Source organism: Sorghum bicolor, chromosome 7 (assembly GCF_000003195.3).
Source record: "Sorghum bicolor cultivar BTx623 chromosome 7, Sorghum_bicolor_NCBIv3, whole genome shotgun sequence".
Classification (NCBI taxonomy): Eukaryota; Viridiplantae; Streptophyta; class Magnoliopsida; order Poales; family Poaceae; genus Sorghum; species Sorghum bicolor.
In genome coordinates this window covers 61,767,125-61,784,021 of record NC_012876.2, presented here as the reverse complement: position 1 = coordinate 61,784,021, position 16,897 = coordinate 61,767,125, and the positions used below count along the sequence as shown (strand labels likewise).

At 39.3% G+C, this 16,897-nt stretch overlaps 3 protein-coding genes across 3 annotated transcripts; 1 reads left to right on the top strand and 2 right to left on the bottom strand.

The window, feature by feature from the left end:
- Nucleotides 5,760-7,830, bottom strand: LOC8060905 (60S ribosomal protein L38). Its single transcript, XM_002444608.2, has 3 exons — nucleotides 7,677-7,830; nucleotides 6,775-6,958; nucleotides 5,760-6,008 (listed from the first exon to the last, which is right to left on the bottom strand). The coding sequence occupies exons 1-3, from the start codon at nucleotides 7,677-7,679 to the stop codon at nucleotides 5,986-5,988; spliced, it is 210 nt and encodes a 69-aa protein (XP_002444653.1). The 5' UTR covers nucleotides 7,680-7,830; the 3' UTR covers nucleotides 5,760-5,985.
- LOC8060565 (methionine aminopeptidase 2B) lies at nucleotides 9,118-14,151 on the bottom strand. Its single transcript, XM_002444607.2, has 13 exons — nucleotides 13,952-14,151; nucleotides 12,887-12,990; nucleotides 12,321-12,444; nucleotides 12,160-12,196; nucleotides 11,966-12,073; nucleotides 11,654-11,753; nucleotides 11,413-11,558; nucleotides 11,116-11,207; nucleotides 10,933-11,027; nucleotides 10,494-10,590; nucleotides 10,262-10,405; nucleotides 9,567-9,784; nucleotides 9,118-9,475 (listed from the first exon to the last, which is right to left on the bottom strand). Exons 2-13 carry the CDS (start codon nucleotides 12,953-12,955, stop codon nucleotides 9,365-9,367), a joined length of 1,341 nt encoding a protein of 446 aa, XP_002444652.1. The 5' UTR covers nucleotides 12,956-12,990; nucleotides 13,952-14,151; the 3' UTR covers nucleotides 9,118-9,364.
- On the top strand, nucleotides 14,366-16,374 carry LOC8060904 (60S ribosomal protein L7-2). Its single transcript, XM_002445722.2, has 4 exons — nucleotides 14,366-14,813; nucleotides 14,917-15,054; nucleotides 15,162-15,264; nucleotides 15,884-16,374. Exons 1-4 carry the CDS (start codon nucleotides 14,482-14,484, stop codon nucleotides 16,097-16,099), a joined length of 789 nt encoding a protein of 262 aa, XP_002445767.1. The 5' UTR covers nucleotides 14,366-14,481; the 3' UTR covers nucleotides 16,100-16,374.

Below are 16,897 nucleotides of genomic sequence, written 5' to 3'. Positions count from 1 at the left end.
ACTGGTTTCATTGTTTTTAGAAAATAGAAAACCACCTTTGAAACTAGTTTAAGGACAAAGTTTGCCTATTCAAGGACGTTCAATACCTCATTTCATAGTTCAATGTTGAAAATCGAGCTATCGTGCAAGTTAGATGTTAAAATAACTAGTATTCTACTCATATGTATAGAATGGTTCTTGCTCTCTTTCACTTCAAACTTTGTATAGTTCATTTTCTTTTCCTTTTATGTTAGGAAGCTAAGACAGATAAGCCAGCTGGTGCTTATTTGTTGTGAGAGAAAAAATATTGTACCATGCCTAATAAGCATCACTCGTCTTATTAGTTGGAAAATATTAACTCACTTATTTGTTCGCTTGAACTTATCAACACGGTTTATCAGACATGGTACAATGTTTTTTCTCACAACAAATAAGCATCGGCCGGCTTATCAGCTAAATTTCAGCGAAACAAATCCAAGACTATACATGTTTAAGTCCTTGCCAACACAAATGTAGTTAAATGCATATTTTATTTTAAACTTAATATGAATCCATCTAGCTAATTCACCTAAATTGGCCCTCTTTTAAAAAAATAGATAATGGTATAATTCCTCTAGAAAGCAGAAGGCCAAAGAGAAGTGAAGCTACATGGCACGAACCCAAATTATTTTTGTTATTAAAGAACAACAAAAGTTACCTGGAAAAGCAAGCAAGACCTCCACCTTTTTTCTCGAAATGGAAAAACAAAACCGTGTGGCCATCGACCCAAGGTCTCGAAGAGCAAATTAAAAAAGGGGTATTAAAGATGCTCTGGCTCCACTCTCGAATTGGTACTGTCGCATTCCATTTTAAGGATCTTCGTGCCTTTGCTCAATTTGCAAGGAACTGCTGTACTATACACAAGAACAAGTACAACTATTACTTTATTGTATTAACTCGCTTATAAAAGTTCAGTGTTTGGTTTATCTAATGCCATTGATGGCCTGATAATGTGATTCCCCCCTTTGAAAGTATGGAGTATTACTCTATTTATTCTAAATTATAAGTCGCTTTAACTTTTACTATGTGTAAATTAAAGCAAAAGTCATTTAGATATCTAAACGCATGTATACATGTACATACTTATATGTGACGAATAAAATGCTTGTGCCTCCGATCCATATCTCTAACTTTTTGTTATAGCCTACAGGAACACTAATTTGCGTGCCTTCCTACTAAGGCCTTGTTTACTTGCAAAATATTTTGCAAAATGTGAATAGTACCAATTTCATTTATATTTGATAAATATTGTCCAATTATGGACTAATTAGGCTCAAAAGATTCGTCTCGTCAATTCCAATCAAACTGTATAACTAGTTTTTATTTTTGTATATATTTAATACTTCATGCATACGTCTAAAGATTCGATGTGACGGAAAATCTGAAAAACTAAACAAGGCCTAACTGATTTGAATAAAATGGGAAAAGCTTCAAATGAACACTTCGTTCACCATGCCGGCACCCATCATTGTGACAGTGAGATCGAGGCCCCGGCCCCCAAAGCATTGTGATTATTAGCAATAATTAATCTACTCCAGATCTGCTGCTGCATATACTGTCAAGCGCCGCATATGGTCCACCAGACAGGTCATCACACAGAGAGAAGACCAATGCAGTGAGGCAACTGAAAAACAGTTGGTGAGCATGTGCTCTCGCACAGTCGCACTTGTGCAAAAGGAATTAATTTTGGCACTTTTCGTTTATATCTATATCTATATACAAATCGCCTCTAAGTTTCATAAATTTCCATGCGCATGTGGCAGCTGAACAGCATGTCAGGCGCGCCAACGTGGGCATGGGCAAGGCAGAGATGATGATGAGCCTCGATCATGTTCCCATCAACGATCCATCGCCATCTGCAGGCAATGGCTGACATTATGACAAAAAAGAGAATCAAAGCTTGCTAGCGCATAAAACCATTGTTTACTGATTTGTTGAGAAAGAAAAAAATATTGTTAAATGATTGATTGATTTAATAGATAAACTCAAAAGAATAGGCCGGGCAATAATTTACTTGAGCTTATCAGCCGAATCAGCCAGCATTCAATAATATTTTTTGTTACTATAAATCAACCAAAAGTACTTTCTGCCACGGCTTATCAACCAAACGAACGAGGCAGTTACCATCTTACCGCTACCACCAGTGTGTGTCGTGTTCGAGCACTATGAGATTTCTAAGAGTTTTGGATAAGGCCTTGTTTAGTTCCAAATTTTTTTGCAAAATCGACACTGTAGCACTTTCGTTTGTATTTGACAAAAATTGTCAAATTATGGACTAATTAGGCTCAAAAGATTTGTCTCGTCAATTTCGACCAAACTGTGCAATTAGTTTTTATTTTCATCTATATTTAATACTCCATGCATGCGTCTAAAGATTCGATGTGACGGAGAATCTGAAAAATTTTGCAAAATTTTTTGGAACTAAACAAGGCCTAAAAACTACATGCACATAGCCAGCCCGGGTTCCATAAAATGAAGAGAAAAAACCTTAACCATATGTATACAGTACTATACATGAATAGGATTGTATGGATCATTCATTTTTTTAGGGCAACATGGATCATTCATTTGCCAGGGGGGTACAATCCCACATGCGTGTGGGGGCCACCGGGCCGGGCCTGATCCGACTTTCTGAGCACGTACTAATAGGCTTGTTCAGTTTGCAAAAATTTTGGATTTTCGACACTGTAGCACTTTTGTTTTTATTTGACAAACATTGTCCAATCACGGAGTAATTAGGCTTAAAAGATTCATCTCGCGATTTACAAATGAACTGTGTAATTAGTTTTTGTTTTTATGTATATTTAGTGCACCATGCATGTGCCGCAAGATTCGATGTGATGGGTAATCTTGAAAATTTTTAGGAACTAAACCAGGCCTAATACATTGTATCTATCTGTAACGCCGCCGGCCGGCCCACAGGCCCATATAGAAAGCAAGGTGGACAGAGCACGTAGGCCAATTTTCAACTTTCACGAAAATTTATTTTTTTTTAATTTCAAAATCGGACAAAACATCTTTATTAACTTCTAAAACTGTTTATTTTATCTCTCTAGCCCTGTTATAAGCGATTTTAAAGATGGTTTTATCTTTTTATTTTTTATTTATTTTGGCTGAATCTTTTAAAAATCTTATTAAAGGCATAGAAAGTCATAAAATAAAATATATTTTTGTTGGATTCTACGTGAGTAGATCTATACAGTAAATATATAATATAGTATTCTTAGTACAAAGTTTTTGTTGTAGTATTAAATCTATTTTTTTTGTAATTAATTGGAATAATGCATAGATGCTTTTTCTATGGTCTAATTGTAGTGAAAATTTTATAGTGGGTTAACTATTATATGCTTGAGCTGTAGTAAGAATTTCATACATATTGGATCATGTATAACTTAGTTATAGATTTATTTATATTTAACAAGCATAAACATAAATAAATCTATAACTAAGTTATACATGTTCCAATATGTATGAAATTTTTATTATATTTCAAGCATACAATAAGTAGCCTACCATAAAAATTTCACCACTTTGCATTATAAATGAAGAGTCTTTTTCGTGTGTGTTCCTACAATGTAACTATACATATGAGAGATTGAGATGCCCATGGAACTGTGGCTGGTCACCACCAAGTTGTTTGCTCATAGTGAACTTTTGGCATGTTTGTAATTGCGCAACTACAAATTGTCATTGGGAGGGATTCCTCTGATGCCTGGCACTTAGGTTTAGTTATCCGCACAGGGATAGAATGCAACAGCCGGTCATAGAGACTGAAATGTCGTTTTCTTTTGCCATGGGCTTTTCAGCGGATTATTCCCACAGAGATTTGACATTCTGATCATGTATGATGTAGGCACCATCATCGCACTGGGACTTGATCTCAATATGGTGGTGACCTGAGAAACCCTAAAATTTTCCTCACTTTAGTCATTGGGATTCAGGGCCTCAAATGGAGTCAAAATATGTCGGGGGCGATAAGCATCGAGGTGGGGAGATGATTGACTCAAGCCTCACAGTATCCAAATGCCCAAAGCATCCTCCTCAAAGCCTTAGATCTTTTTGAGTTAATGATTTTGGAATATAAGATCATCCATTTTAGACACATGAATCATGATGAGGAAGCAATGGCTTCTGAAAGATCTACCGAAATTAGAGAAATTTGGCCCAAGATGATTTGGTTATTCAAGCCCATCTTAATCGTTCTTTCTCCTTACTCTCAAAGCCCATGTCCATATTGACCACATCTAAAGATTGGTCTGACATCTCGTTTTCTTTTGCATCACACTCTAAAGTACAAAGCATAGCTGTTGTTGGTGTTACCACATCTGTCAAAATAATTAACTTGTAGAGTTGTCATAAAGTCAAACTTTCTTAATTTTAACCAACTCATTAGAAAACAATAGTAATATATATGTGACTAAACAAGTACATTATAAAATACATTTCTTGTTGTACCTAACTATACTAATTTCATGTAAAAAGTTCTGGTGTTTTTTTGATAAATTTGATCAAACTTAAAAACAAATGACATAAGACAACTCTAAAAGTTGATTTATTTTGAAACATTTTGGTAGTTACCGAGCCTGGCAGTATACATATATGCTACGATCATGCATGGAATTTGCTGTTAAAACCAAACGTGAAATATGTAGGCAATGAGCGTCAATATCAACATAAACGTTTACCAACATGTGGTGACCCTTACCCATTTTCGAGTTGAAATATGTAGGCAATGAGCGTCAATATCAACATAAACGTTTACCAACATGTGGTGACCCTTACCCATTTTCGAGTTGAGAGAGAGAGAGAGAGAGCGCTATACATATCATTTTGTTCACTTGGGCATAATCATTGATTTACCAAATGATTTTTAAGGGAGTTTTGAGGTGTTAACATGCAAAACTCTTTGAAAGAACGATCTCATTCACATGATTCTCGGAAAGGGGGACACCTTATTCTGATTCTCATGATGTTTTCTATAAGTTTCAAAGAAAAAAAAAAAAAACAGGCCAACGACCACAAACGCAACGCTTCTACCTCTGCTTGCTTTCTCCCCCGCGTTGTTTTCACGTGAAATCTGAATCGGCCACGAACGAGCCTGGCGTCTCCCTTCGCTTCCTCCTCCCCATGTTTGTCGTCCAAGTTGCCAGCAGGCTCCACCTCTCCAAATGCTCCTTCACGACGCCGGTGGGCTCCTACTTCCTAGCTTCTAACAACTTTGATGAGCATGAACGGGTTGTACTCTTTTTTGTTTCTTTCAATTTTTTCCTTGATCTTAGGCCTTGTTTAGTTCGCAAAAATTTTCAAGATTTTCCGTTATATCGAATCTTTGGTCGCATGCACATTAAATATAGAGACAAAAATAAAAACTACATAGTTTACCCGTAATTTGTAAGATGAATCTTTTGAGCCTAATTACTCTATGATTGGACAATGTTTATCAAATAAAACGAAAGTACTACAGTAGCCCAAAACCAAAATTTTTACAAACTAAACAAGGCCTTAAAAGTATTGAGTTCTTAATTAAAAAGATTTTTCAACAGGCAAGTTCTGTGATCATCATTATAAAACAGCTCAATAATATTTAGCGTAAGTTATCAGGCCTTGCTTTTCTAGGCACATGCCAAACCGTGACGAGACGAGATTTTCCAAGAGGACAGGAAACCTGAAGCATCCCCCACAAATTTCATCATATAAAACCACAAGAATCCAGTAGCTACGTTTGCAGAGGAAACGTATGATGGAAGGGGCACAGACATAAATCTGAATTAACGTGCAGTCAAATCAGAAACAAACTTCACGGTGCATCGTTGAACGAGGTAAATTGGCATTTCTCCAAAAATTCAAGATCCACAAATCCAACACTGACAGGTCTAATAGCTTAGGTTCCAAAATTACATAGAATAACATGCTCTGCTACTGATAAAGATGCTTTGGTAGTTCATCTTGACTTTGTCATGTATCCAATCAAACCTCCTGGACGCTCAAACCTGCACCAATGGACATTGAGTAGTCAAAAAGCAGAACTTCATGGCGGATTCGTGCTTTAAATGTGAGACTTCATTCGACAGATCAAAATGAACAGGGTTGGCAACAATTAAAAGGGAATCGGTAATCACAAAACAGATGACCAAAGATACAAGCACATTTAGGACACAGATCAATAAGCGCCAGATAATCTTGTCCCTCAGATCTCATAGCTATTACCCATCATCAATGAACTTAGAATCGACTGGTTTTAACCACAAGCCTATATGCCAAAGAGTAGAGACAACAAAGGCTTGAAGCTAAAACTAATCAATCATTCATCTATGGTCAAATATTATAATCTTCAATGGGACACAGCCTCGTCAAATAGAAAACACAAACAAAAACAAAACAATGAACTTTGTTCAGAGTGAAAGCTGATGAAGAAACAGATCATACAAGTCCCTCGGATCTCATAGCTATTATTGGCCATCATGGATGGTTCTTAAAATTGGTTTTAGCCACAAGTCACCCACTAATCAAGAAGACATGTCAGATGGCTTGAAGCTAAAACCAGTCTTCAACCATCTTTGGACCGAAATTTTATCTTCACTGGGACAACTAACTGACACAGATACTTCAAACAAAGCAAATGACATCAATCCAACAGAAATAAATAACCAAATAGACGATCAGCAGTGTGGGTAATTCAAGGCAATATTACAACCAGAATGGAGTTTTCGTATACCAGAACAGAAACAATATCATGTCAATTAAAGCTGTGCTAACCTGGGGGAAGTGATTGCTTCAACTTGTTTGCCTTCTCAGCATCAAAGACGCAGAGGGTGTACAAGTACTTGGAGCAGCGAACCTTGAACTTGACAACATCCTTGCTCCTCTTGATCTTCACTGAACGGGCATCCTTCCTCCTCGCGGTGAGAAGGAAGTCCTTGATCTCGTGGATTTGCTTCGGCTGCAGATTTATTTCACAAACGATTAGACAAAGCAAAGAGATAGGTTGACACTAGACAATGAACTACAAAATACGAACAGGATGGCAAAAAAGAAAAATTCATTGCCACTACTACGAAAACAAATACCCACATACATGCTATGCTAACATACAATGTTAGTTTATATACAATTGGAGCTACAATGGTGGGTCTTTTTTACAATATCACATGTTAATACATTTCGAATTCTTATAGCTACTGTGCAGTTATAAAAAGCATAATGGCACCAAAATTATAGTAATCAGCTCAAGCATAGCATAAAAGTGATAAACTGGCATAATCACGGTGACACCAAAATACAATTCAGTAACTGGAATTATAAGCTTTCCATGCTCGCAGCAACTCAGCCTAGGATACAGCTAATACTAATCCACAACAGCATGCAACTTACACAGAGATTTTACAAAACCAGAGCAGTAACATTGCTTGGGCCCGTCAATCAACCAGGGATACAAAGACCTAATCCGACTAATCTCTTGCACAATAATAATCCACTAAAAGGTCACAGCAAGAACGCCGTCTAGAAAACTTTCATCGCCTATACAGCCGGACAAGCAACTTGCAACCCAGCAACAACTCATGACGCGGTTACAGAACATGGATGAGACGAACTGATGGGCCAGTGCCGTATCCAGGACCGAGGAGAAGGGAAGGAGAAGGGACTCGAGGGATAGTTACCATCTTCTCGCGAGACCTGGGAGTCGCCGAGCTCAGCTCTTCGTCTCGCGGCGGCGGCTGGGATCCAACGGGAAGAAGGAATGCAGGAGGCGGCGGCGGAGCGGGAGGGGAGATTATTATATAGGGCACGCAGATAAAACCCTAGACAGGGAGCCATTCCGGAAATGCCCACGTCCTCGCTCGCTGCAGGTGGGGCCTGTAGGTCGAGGGCTCTCCCACTGTGGAAGGCCGTATCGGGATGGGCCCAATTGGGCCTATTTGGGCTATATCGTCGTTGAATTTGCGCCTAGAAATATTGCTCGAGTTCCTTCCTATCTAGCAGCAAATTATTTAAGGAAAAAGTCTACTTTTCCCCCCAAATTTTACGAAAGTCCATTTTTCCTCCCTCAACTCTAAAATAGAACAAAACACCTTCCTAAGCTGGATTCTACATAAGTAGATCTATACAATAAACATATAATATGATATGCTTTAGTACAAAGATTTTGCTATAAAGGTTTTGTCTTTGTCTTTTTTATTTATTTCGGCTAAATATTTCAAAAAATCAAAGTAAATTACAGAAAAATCATAAAATATAAAATTTAATTTTGTTAGTAAATATATAATATGGTATACTTTAGTATAATTCTTTTGTTGTAGCTTTAGATCTATGTTTTTTGTAATTAATTGAAATAATTCATAGCTGCAGCTTCTATAATTATTTTGTCAGAATAAAACATACATATATTATATGTTAATTATGTATATATATACTCATGTGGAGTATAAGAAAATTATATTTTCTGTTTTATGGTTTTCTATATTTTTTTTAAAGATTCAGCCAAATAAATAAATAAAAGAAAAGGACAAAACCTTTAAAGCAAAAACTTTATACTAAAGCATATCATATTATATATTTAATATATAGATCTACTTATGTGGAGTCAAAAAAATTAGATTTTCTATTTTATGATTTTTCTACAATTTACTATGATTTTTCAAAGATTCAACCGAAATAATTTTTTTTAAAAAAAAAAGACAAAACCTTACTTACTGTAGCAAAATCACTATTGACTGTAGCAAAACCGCCTTTGAAACCGCTCCAAGAAGGTAAAATGCATGGTTTGAAAAGTTGAAAAAACTACCTTCAAAACCGCTCCAAGAAAGTAAAATGCATGGTTTGAAAAGTTGAGGGAGGTGATTTGCTTAGTTTTGGAGTTGAGAAAGGAAAAGTGAACTTTTGTAAAAGTTGGAAGAGAAAAAGTAGAGTTTTTCCATTATTTAACTTGTCGTGGTTTTTCTTTTTGGCCCCGGTTTCGTTCACACTAGTTATAATTTTTTTATAGAAGCTTCAATTAGATTGCATGGTTCGATTTTGTATCCAGATTGTTGTGGATAAACTAGCCACTTGAAGTTAGCAGTAGCACATCCAAAAGAGCAACGGGAGAACACAACCACGACAGACAAATGCTAATCATATATACTAGAGAGAGAATGCAGTACGATTCATTTTTTGCTAGGAAAAAAGAACACGCTTCCACATATTCCAAACTCAAATATCAGAGCAATAGTGCCAAATTATTTGTTGGACTATGACATATCATATGGTCCATAAAACAGATGGACATAGCCACACAGGTTGTGCAAAAAAACGGTGTGTACTCTTTAGCATAAACAACCCAGTACAGCAGGAGCCTGTTCAGCAGCAATCAGTAGTCGTCGCCTCTCGATATGACCTCTTTACAGGTCGGCCGGAGTAAGATGGTGTGCTCAAACTGCGAGACATAGCTCCCTTTCACGTCGCACAATGGAGGATACGGCTGCGAAGCACGAACAGAGCAGGAGGCAGTGAATAACGATGTCCGCAACAGGGTTCAGACAATGGGGGTCGAGATGGAGCTTTTCACATACCTGAATGATACCACTATCACAAAGATTTTTCAGAGCCAGGAGGTATTTTGTCTCGCCAAGGCGGTCCAAGTACCGGCGGCAAAATGCGAGTGTTCCAAAGTTGTTGTTGATGGTCCCAAGTAGTTGCTTAGCCTTTGCTACCCTCAAAGGCACATGCCCAACGTCGAAGTTCTTCATGTAATGGCTGCATTCCAAGTCCTCCTGGACAAATCCCCTTCCTGAAAATGTCATGAAGCTCACAAAATGTAGAAGTCACCGAGGACTCGAACTTATGTCTAAATAGGGACACCAAATTTATGCTGCACAGCCATAAGGACCATTCTAGATATAAGTGAAGTGACTAATCCTTTTTATTTTAATAAAAACTACTCCCTCCATCCCAAATTGTAAGTCATTCCAAGAATCTTGGAAAGTCAAAGCATCTCAAGTTTGACCAAATTTATATGGTAGGATAATCATTTATGATATCAACTAAGTATCATTAGGTTTTTCATTAATTATATTTTCATAGTATATCTATTTGATGCTACAAAACTTTGTAATTTTTTCTATAATTTTGGTCAAACTTGAGATGCTTTGACTCTCTAAGATTCTTGGAATGACTTACAATTTGGGATGGAGGGAGTATTCATGATGACACATTGTAGCACTACGATATTTCCATCAATCAGTCGAAGCTACAAAGACAAACATACCAGTAGATCCAAAAGTCTCAATAGCATAAAACTCCCCCTCTTCCATTTTTGTTTGTTCTCCACCTTTCACAATCGGAACTGATTTTCCACCATGTATCTGATACGGCCCAATGCTATGTCCATTGAGGTTTCGAATACTTTTTACTGTCACAAACAAAAAGGTACTTTCAATTGTCATTGACTTTTATACATTATATTGTTCTGCAGAATAGAAAAACAAAATTTGTAGCACCTTGGAAAACTTTCCCATTGATTTCAACCTCATATGATTCCATTACTTCTTGGATTGCAGCACCAACATCACCAAGCCGTGCATCTATTCCAGCTTCCTACAATGAAGTGATGAAGTCATGTTAAAGTTCAATGAATGCATGCTGCAACAGAATAAACATAATTTGAGACCACGACATATATAAAGGAGAAATTCAAATTAAGCCAGGACACAGAACTATACACAGGAGCAGTTAGAGAGAGATGCCAACACACAATAATTATCTAATGGAAATCGTTATCCCAATGAACACATGATCATGTCACGCTGTGCAAAGGATATCACTTCTGTACAATCTTGCAGAACACTACAGGAAAATGAAATCATGCACTCTTATAGCCCACTCTATGAACTTAGAAGCATGGCCTACAGAGGGTGCAAAGGAACATGTTGAAATTACCTTGATCCCTGTATTTGTGGCATCTCTTGTTGCTTGAAGCAATGGATCATACATAGGATTGAATGCAACAGTAAATGCACAATCAACAATGTACCCTGGAACAAATAAGCTAGTCATATGAAATCTACAGAGGTAGTCATAACAAAAGCTCAAACAAGATAAACAAGGCAAAGATTGGCGGACCATCTATATGTGTTCCAAAATCCAGCTTCATCACATCATCATACTGTAGCACAGTCTTGTCACCAGCATTTGGAGTCCAGTGAGCTGCGACCCTAAGAATTGGATTTCCTTATCGGTTTGTGAATGGAATGAAGATTTTTTTTAAAACGAATCAAGCAGGAGAGCTGCTAATTATATTTAAAACAAGAAGCTCAGACTGAGCGATACAACATATCAACAACAAGAATGGAATGAAGAACTGGAAACATGACAGATGTAATATTGTACCAATGGAAACGCTATAGAAGAATAACATACCAATTCAAGGAGCATCCAGTTGGAAAGGCAATGCCAGCTTGCAGTCCATTCTCCTTGATAAGTTTCCTGACCATGTTTTCCAGTGTTTCACATAGATCAATCATTAACATTCCAGGCTTAATAATGCTCCTCATGTATTTCCGCACCTAGAAAATCAGAACAAACATTGCAGAGTTGCAGCCAACAACACACAGGATTAAGTTTATGCTGCAAATTTATCAGAGACGGGTTCATGCCAAACCTGTCTATGAACTTCTGCTGCTCGGCGAACAGAGTTGTAGATTGGCTTTTGCAGTCGTTCGAGCTCCCTCTTTTCCTCGCTGGTTGTTCTCCATAAATTACTGAAGATCAATAGCGTACATATTTGTAAGCAGTTAATGGAAGTTCCTAACATCAGCTCAGAATCATCATAGTTAAAGGATGGGGGAACTAATTTTTTCCCTCGATGCATTTCAGATGTGAAGGTTTTCATATGATAAGAAATCAGCATATGCTCACATAGGATAATTTAATTCTAAAAAAATTCCACAAATGGTGATAGAGTTGCACTTACTCATCCTTATATTGCTGAATTTCACCCTCAGGAAATTCTCCTGAAGGAAAAAGCTCGTCCACAGGTATTGATGGAGGATCTGTCTGCTGAAGAGGACCCTTCTTCTTTCTACAGAAGACATGGGACATCCTGGTGAATTGAAACAGACAAAACAAAACAAAAGATGTATGGTCCAATTCAACAGCAGAACTCACTTGGATTTGTTTTTCTTCTTCTTCTTCTTTGCAGCTTCTGAAGATATCCATTTCAAAGGCAAATGTTAGACTAACCTTACCCCAAATGCTAGATGCAACAAAAGAGTTTCAGCCTTATATGAGAAATTTGGCAAATAAAACTTGCAAGGCAGAGTTGCCACCTTGTGCTCCATCTTGAGATGGATCATCAGCTTGTGCTTCATCATCATCCTCTGGTTGTGAAGACTGAGCTGCAGGAACCACACCATTGCTGTTTGCAGTTTTGCCTTCATTAATCAGATCTGCCTGCAAAAAGAAGGGGGTGTCACTATGAAAGCAAATGTACAGAAAAGCGAGGGGAATATGTCATTTAGGGTTCCTTAATCAATGTAAATAAAGAATTTGTTTAATCATTTTCAATTTCAAATTGGGTTCTGGGGAAGCTACCCATGTTATCTAGTCAAAAGTTCAATGACCACTATTAGGACAATTCTGGTCATTACTTAAAATGGTGAATTAAGATAAAGCATGATTGCAACAAGGAATGAATGACACTGCACTGAGCATGAGCATACAAGAACAATAAGCAGTCATCATGACTACAACAGGACCAACTCTGCAAACAAAATACCCATCCCTCTGTTCTCAAATAGATGCCAAAGCAAACCTGCTCTGAGTTGTGTAGAAACAGCATTTATGATTAATTCCATGGGCTATGGAAATCAAAGAAACCACTGCGGCTACCTACTTTGGTTTCTTCATTTTGTCCCACATGCAGTGCCTCCATCTCCTTGGTAGCTGTATCAACCGCGGCCATATTGTTTATTGTATATTTCTAAAGAAGGTTCAAACCTGAATGAGCAGAATAAACAAAACCGTAAGCACCAATATAGCTAAGGACAACTTACATTTATTTTATTTTCTTTTATTTTTTGAAAGAGAAGGGCAGCAGCTCTGCCCTTCAATTAAGAAAGGAAGCAAGTAAAGTTAGTTCAATGTACAAGGAGCACTACAGCTGCTGGCAAGCTGCCCACAACAGACTTACATTTCAAATTGCATCCCACTTGTAAAGCAAAAGTGTGGTATTAGTACCCCAGCTATTCAAGTGTCTAACAGAAACTCAAGATATGCATGAACAATATGCTACTTGTATGATCAGGATTGCGCTCATTCCACCCAGTAAGCAAATGGCAAGATGTAAAGTTAGGTTAAGAATGCTCATCAAACCGAAGCAACAAAGTTAGATACATCATTTAGCTATTTACATATGGGAGGGGAACTAATTGTATCATGTATGCCATGTGCATCCGGTAATCAGGTTGACCATTCATCGCAGAATGAAAATCTTCGTTGAATTTGCTTTCTTTCATTTAGCAAGTTTCGGCCAGGTCTATCTAGCGAGTTTAAGCCAATGCCCTGCAAGCTGGATGGAGACGTGAGACCGACTAGGATAGTGCTTTAGAAAAGAAAAGAAAAATAACGTTATACTTAACAACAAGAGAGCTCGCTGTTTCATCAGAAGCACCCTGTGAATGTTAATACCCATAACAAAAGTAGTATACACTCTACAGGCCATCAGGTTTGCGTCGGCAGACCATCCTTACAGAAAACTATGGTTCCAGTAATCTGTAGAAATTCCCACAAACTCCCCTGGAACAACTTGGCCGGACGGGAGTACCGGATCAGCACTACTACTATCACCTTGATGGCTTAATTTAGATAGAAACCGTATGTATGTACAAACCACTTGCTCGTGCGCTGCGCACAAAACCGAAACTAACTAGCCAGCGGCTGGAGCAGAAGCCGACAATACCTTCCTCCCGGTTCGAGGCCACGACAGCTCCGGCGATCACGACCCACGGTTTGCTATTCGCCGATGAAGGATGGGGCTGCGGCAGGAGGCTCCGCCGCGTTTCGTGCGAGGCGGCGGCGGCGGCTCGAACGCCTTGACGGCTAGGGTTGGATTTGGACCTGGACGGCGGCGACAGAAGGCTTCATACGTTTCCTTGCGGTGCGGGTGCGGCGCCACCGTTCTACGACCCAAACCGACCGCCGTTACGGCAGGTGGGACCCAGCTGCCAATCTCCGGCCCAACTGGAATTACAAAGCCCAAGCGCAGGCAGATGACCCACTTAGTGTCAGATGGGTCTTGCTGGACCCACACTGCATCGGCCCAGCCCATCTACTGTCCTTAACACCCCCAACAGGCGGCAGCAGCAGCAAAAAATCCTCACGATTCAGAAACCCTCGCCTCCCTCTTCCTTCCCGGCCGCCGCCTCCCTCCTCGTCCTCTTCCTCGCCGCCGCCGCCGCCGGCGGAACCCGCCCGCCGGAGGGAGAAGGGATGGGTGCCAATGGGGATGAAGCGTCGCGGATAATCGTACCGATGGCGGTGGAGGGGACCCCGGAGCAGCTGGCGTTCGTCCAGGAGTCGAAGCTGCAGAAGCGCAAGGAGAACGTGGACTGGGCCGTCAGGAACCGGGAGCGCAAGGCGGCCAAGCGCCAGCGCATCCGCGACGAGCACAAGGTCGTCGTCAAGCGGCCCGAGGATTTCGTCACCGCGTTCCGCAACAAGGAGCGCGACTTCCTGCGGATGAGGACCCGCCTCAAGGTCCGCAAGCAGCCGCCCGTCGAGGCGCTCAGCTCCAAGCTCGTCTTTGCGATTCGCATCCCTGGGTAGGTGGTAGTCCTGGTAGCGGAACAAACTCCCTGCTGTTTTTTTTTTTACATCAATGGCGTTAAACAGCTAGCGTTGCTTGTTTGATGCGTGTGCTTGTAGCTCCGTGGACTTGCATCCGAACATCAGGAAGGTTTTGAGGAAGCTACGACTGACGAGGGTCCTCACTGGGGTGTTCCTCAAGGCCACCGCGTTGACGCTGAAGAGGCTTCTCATTGTTGAACCCTTTGTCACCTACGGGTAACTTAACCGAATGAAAGCAACATTTTCCAAGGCTGCGATCGATTATCTTGTTGTTTTGTAGTACTGCGTTGTTGATATTCAGCTTTGTTGCTGTGTCACAATAGGTTTCCAAACTTGAAGAATGTGAAAGAGCTTATTTACAAGAAGGGTCGTGGGTTCTTGGACAAGGAGCCTTTCCCTCTTACCAGCAACGATCTAATTGAGAAGGTATGCTTTTGCACCATATATTGTAGATTTATTAAGCAAATTATTATGTACTGTGGGCTACCGGTCAGCAAGGAACTTGAGTCACCAGTTTTGAGTTCTAGTATTTATTAGGTTATAAGAAGATTGGATTATAGCAAATCGAAGTAAGTAACTACCAGGGGTTACTCATCAATAAGGAATTAAATCCCTGTCACCGGTTCTGACTTCTGAGTACTAGTATTTGTTAGGCTGAGAAGATCCCAATCAAAACAAATTGAAATGACCTCTGCTGCAGGCTATGCGTCAATAAGGAACTAGCATGTCCTCAGTTATCAATTATGGGTACTAGTATTAGTTAGGCTAAGAAGATCTGGTAATAGCTAATAACAACACTTCAATTTGGATGATCAATTCATTTTTCAGCTCATTTATCGCCAACATATTTTTTGTGAATTTGTGAATCCAGTGATCACTGAAAAGCAAATTATTCACGATTAAGCATTCTCATCATACCTACTTTTTTTTTGGCTGTGGAGTTAGAAAACAGAGAGATGGTTAAAATGGCTTATGGAGATTTTGGATTCAGTTTTAACTTGTGAATTACATTGAAAGTCTCCTTGTGTGCCTTTGCTTAAAACAGGCTCTTGGAGATCACGGCATCATATGCTTGGAAGATGTTGTGCATGAGATCGCCACTGTTGGGCCACACTTTCGAGATGCATCGAGGTTCCTCATGCCCTTTATGCTCAAGTGTCCAGAGAGGAGGCTTCAGATGAAGAGGAAACCCTACAAGGATGGTGGTGACTCTGGCAACCGTGGCGACAAAATCAACGAACTAATTGAGAAGTTGAACTAAAGTAGATCTTGACTCCGGTTGTCACTTTGTGTTGGAGTGATGGATCTGTTACCTTATCAGTTTTGTAATAGCATAGCTGGATGTACCTTTTAACTTTGAAACTTTACCTGCATTTGTGCGATCAGATCATGAAATAGCAGAAGCTTCTTTGGTCATCCCCTGCCTTCTGCTCGACATGTGCCTTCTGGTTGGTGCGACAATATATCAACTCTGTTATGCTGTAGTGTACTATTGATTGTTAAATTGAGTATATATCCTGATCCCTTTGCTGTTCACTTGCTGTTAAAAAGACAATAATGGTTCATAGTCTGCATCAGAGGCTGGTTCGTAGGCTGGTTGGCACTGCTAAGTTCAAACTTTTGGATTTCAAAATAAAGAAAATAATGTTTAACCATTTGATTAGACATGGTTTCTCTTTTGTGAATTTAACTCTTGCTCCCTTTGGAACAAAGAAAAATGGAAGAATTTTAGGTCCCATTTTGGAACACGAAAATGCAAAACCATAGCAATTTTGCAGGAATGCAGTTGCAAAATAGAGAATTAGAAAACATTAGAATTTTAAAGGGATGTTTGTTTGGATACGCTATAGGAAAAAAGTAGGAATCCTGGGCTTCTTTGGAACGTTGGAATTGCACAGGAATTTCACAAGAACCACTTCAATTTCATAGGTAACGCAGGAAGAATTTTTCGTGTTCCAAATAGGCCCTAAAAGGTTTTTAGCCATGACGAAGTTGTACTTTTCACTAGTTGATAAAATATGGCTAAACATTTCTTATATTACCAACTGACAATATGGCT

Coding starts and splice junctions, on each gene's coding strand:
- LOC8060905 (XM_002444608.2), bottom strand. Junction 6,009..6,774: donor GAAGCAATCACTTCCCCCAG/GTTAGCACAGCT, acceptor CCATTGGTGCAG/GTTTGAGCGTCCAGGAGGTT.
- LOC8060565 (XM_002444607.2), bottom strand. CDS start 12,955: ATGGCCGCGGTTGATACAGCTACCAAGGAGATGGAGGCACTGCATGTG. Junction 11,754..11,965: donor ATTCAGCAATATAAGGATGA/GTAAGTGCAACT, acceptor ATTGATCTTCAG/TAATTTATGGAGAACAACCA. Junction 11,028..11,115: donor TTTTGGAACACATATAGATG/GTCCGCCAATCT, acceptor TATTTGTTCCAG/GGTACATTGTTGATTGTGCA.
- LOC8060904 (XM_002445722.2), top strand. CDS start 14,482: ATGGGTGCCAATGGGGATGAAGCGTCGCGGATAATCGTACCGATGGCG. Junction 15,055..15,161: donor GAACCCTTTGTCACCTACGG/GTAACTTAACCG, acceptor GTGTCACAATAG/GTTTCCAAACTTGAAGAATG. Junction 15,265..15,883: donor GCAACGATCTAATTGAGAAG/GTATGCTTTTGC, acceptor TGCTTAAAACAG/GCTCTTGGAGATCACGGCAT.